Below are 4153 nucleotides of genomic sequence, written 5' to 3'. Positions count from 1 at the left end.
GGCATAGTCTCCACCACTACGAGGTATGCAAGTACCCAATTCAGCATAACATAATGCACCCACCATAGAAAGTAAACCACATAAAACCCAAATAATTAAAGATATTCCAACACTTCCTACTTCTGTGATTACACCTTTTGGGGAAATAAAAATACCTAAAAATATAATTAATTATACAATATAAAAAGAGAGAATAATATATTATAGAATATAATATAATTATTAATATATATATATGATGTAATTTATATTAAATTTATTATAGAATATCTGATGTAATTTATATTAAAATTATTATAGAATATAATATATTTACATAATATTAATTTTAAAATTAATTTATTATTATTATTTATTATATTTTTAAAAGTTTATAGTTATATTATATTAGTTTCTAGTTATATTTATAATTAAAATTAGAAAAAAATAAAAAACATTTATTTCAGAAAATTATCAGATATTTTCATAATAAACAAAAATAATTTTTTTTTAAATAAAAATATAAAAAGAATATAAATCACATAAAATTTTACCTGAACCACATATAATTCCTAAAATAATTGCAATTCCTTCTAAAAGGCCTAGTTGTTTTTTCATTTGTATTTTATTAGTATCATTTTTATCAATTTTTTTAAGCTTACAAGATTCATCATTTGAAGTAATTAATTGTGTTTCTTTTGAAGATTCATCAAATATTTGAGATATCATTTTAATCTAAATTTAATAAACATATTTAATGAAATATAATTATAAAACATGTATATATAAAAAATTAATATAAAAAATTTAATATTAAACTATTATAAAACTAATTTGTTATTTATTTATTTCATATTGATATATTGAACATTTCAATATTAATATATATACTTTATAAATTAAATAATTTAATATTTACATAAAATTTTATACAAAATTTTTATATATTTAATAATTTACATATATAATAAATAGTTATATTAAAACATTAAAATTTATTTAACATTAATTAATTCTTAATAAATAATAATGATATTAAGAATTAATTTTAATAAATAATATTTTTAATAATATTTTTTTAAATTCAAAATATTATCATTTTGAATTATATTGATGACTAATATACCTTTATAAAACTAAATGATAATACTGAGATATCTTTCTTTGATATAAATAAAACAATAAATTAATATGCAATATAAAATATGAATATTTAATTATTATCTATGTATATGAATTTCCTCAATTCTTTTTTGAATATGCATCATCTGAAAATAAAAACGCTTATTTTATAAAATTATAAAAATATGAAATAAAATAATATAATCAATATAATTCAATAAATTATTTTTACACTACCTAAAAAATGAAGTATATAACTTAGTTCTTTTATTATTTACAAAATTTTATCTTAAAATCTGTTCAAAATCAGAAGTAAATATAGGTTATACGTTAAAGAAAAACACGTGCTTTAAGTAACTTAAAGGTGGATTTGCAATTTTTTTATAATAACAAAAAGTATAATAATAAATTCATATTTTACTTCGTATGAATATTATATATAGAATATAGAAATATTTAAATAAAAATTTAATTATTATTTAAATAAACATTATTATTCAACAAAATTTAATTATTTACTTTTAACATTTTTTTCTTTATATATTATATATTTCAATACAGTCAATAAAAATCTGATGTAATTTATATTAAAATTATATAATGTTGATATAATTATATGATTTTGTAAATTTATTATAATTATCTTAATATTATATAATATCAAGAGCATAATTATATGTTAACATTGTTATTTTTTATTTTTATTAATTAATCGATATATAATAATTGCAATATTTATAGTAAAAATATTTTATTAAATATTTTATTTCAAATACATATATATGTGTGTATATATTTTAATAGTTAAAAACTAAAATTAAGTTTGAATAATATTTGTATTCGATAATCATTCTTCAATATAATATCTTCTTAAGATATTTTTTTAAACTTTTTTTTTTAATTTATCTTTTTTCAAATATCGCTAATAGATACGCACTATCTTATTATTATACAACTTAATTTGTAAATAAATTTTAAGTCTTTTATTAATAATTGTCATTAACTTACAACTATTAATAAGTTATATTGCATTTTTTAAATATATTTTGCGAATATCATCAATAAAAACTTTCACATCATTTGATTTTGGGAATAAACATGTTTGACATAAAGATTTCATTGTTAATGTTTGATTCATCATGCCTAATTTTCGTATAATATTCGATTGAATTGTTGTTTTTGTTTTACCAACATATAAACTATATGTACGAAGTTGCGACTTCAAAGATTCACTTAAAATAGGAAAATTGTAAAATATATATCTTTTAAATGAAAGTAAATAAAAAAGAATAATTAAATAAGCTTTATAAAAAATATAAATAATAAATAAAAAGTAAATAAGAAAATTTTTAATTTTATAAATAAGTGTATATTATCTTTACCTCAATTTAATATGAACAATTCCACCAAAAGGTATAAAATCTTCATAAAGTCGCGTAGAAAATATATAATTGCTGTTATAATAAATACACTTATGTTGTATAGGAAGCTTCTTTACCTTTTCCCAAATTTTTAACAAGTATCCATTAGATAAACCTTCTAGAAAAATGTAGATTTTTTCACAATTTTCAATAACGAAACCCGTTAAAATGTGTTTTATTACATTTTGTGCCTATATCATAAATATTTAAAAATAAGTTTTAAAGCATTTTTGTAATTTCATATTATTAATCAAAATATTAATTAATTAAAAAAAGTGTCATATTATATTTTAATATGCATTCAAACATTACTTTTAAATTTGAAGATTGATAAGTGTTCAATAAACTGGAATTATAAAAAAACACGTCATTTAAAATATCATTAGCCAATTTCAAATCATTCAAATTAAAAAAAATTCGATTCAATATATTTTCACATCGGAGAATCTTTTTTTGAAACGCTCGCAAATCATATGCTAAACGAATTTTAATTTTCATTGATGTATTATATGATGTAAGAATATCTGTAGTAAGAGGAGAATTTTTCCACGAAAGTTTCATTCTTTTTTTATCATTTTCATCATAATTAGTTGCAAAAACATTATGAGGATGAATTAAGGTATTCGTCAATTTCACTTCCCAAAGTCCTCTTAAAAGATCAGATATATCATATTGAACAACACCTAATAAAATTTCTTCCTTCATAAGTATTTTTGATGACTGTGTTACAGATCTGTCATAATTAAGTTGTTCGGAAGTGAAAGTTGATTCGATAACATTAACAATTCGTATACCAATTATCTATAATTAATTAAAATTCGTAATAATTTTTAAATTTGATTGCTATATATAAAATAAAATTTAGATTACTTCAATAGTGAGGAATTTTGTTGTAAGGAAATTAATCAATTCTATCAGTTGAAATTCTTCACAGAGGAAACATTTAACAAATTCGAAATACATTATTCTATTTGGAGCATAATACGGTGTGACGATTGTACGATCTACCATAAAAATCTTCATATATAAATATTTGAAACCATTTTCAGTTATTATATCAACCGGAAAATTAGATAATTGTTCCAATTTGATTGATATAGGATTCAAACTTATGCGTAATTGTTTATTTGATAAAATATCTTGACATTGTGCATAAATTAAGACGGATGATATATTTGATAGTGACGATGTTCGATTATAAGTGGTAATTGTACCCATATCTAAAAATGAAATTACAATCATTTTCAATTTAAAACAACATCAAATTATTATCAAAAAAATTGTATTTAAAATAAAATTATAAATTAAAAGTATAAAATATAAAAAATATAAAATCTAAAAATTAAGTATATTATCATTTTTTTGTTAAAAATAAAAGAAATTTTTTAATTTTTTAAATAAATTTTTTATTTTTATATATCTAATTATTATTTAATATCTAAGTATTATTATATCTAATATATAAAATACATATAATTCAATCTATATAATATATAATTCAATTATATGTAGAATCGTAATTCATAATTAATATATTATAACAAAAAATGCAATTGCTAAAAAAAAATAATTTTTTTCAATAATGTATAGTAATTATTATTTCAGAGTAAAAAAAAATTAATAGATGAACT

At 17.5% G+C, this 4153-nt stretch overlaps 1 protein-coding gene across 1 annotated transcript in view; it reads right to left on the bottom strand.

Moving 5' to 3' along the window:
• The window catches only part of LOC102679844 (Y+L amino acid transporter 2-like), a 3630-nt gene extending 2922 nt beyond the window's left edge, over window positions 1-708 (bottom strand). Inside the window, 2 exon segments of the mRNA XM_031513584.1 lie at window positions 1-155; window positions 534-708. Coding sequence (XP_031369444.1) covers window positions 1-155; window positions 534-708 — 330 coding nt within the window.
• Between the last annotated feature and the right edge of the window lie 3445 nt (window positions 709-4153).

This window comes from Apis dorsata, unplaced genomic scaffold (assembly GCF_000469605.1).
Source record: "Apis dorsata unplaced genomic scaffold, Apis dorsata 1.3 scaffold_676, whole genome shotgun sequence".
Taxonomy (NCBI): Eukaryota; Metazoa; Arthropoda; class Insecta; order Hymenoptera; family Apidae; genus Apis; species Apis dorsata.
The sequence above is the reverse complement of the archived record's forward strand: the minus strand, read 5'-3'. Positions and strand labels throughout refer to the sequence as shown.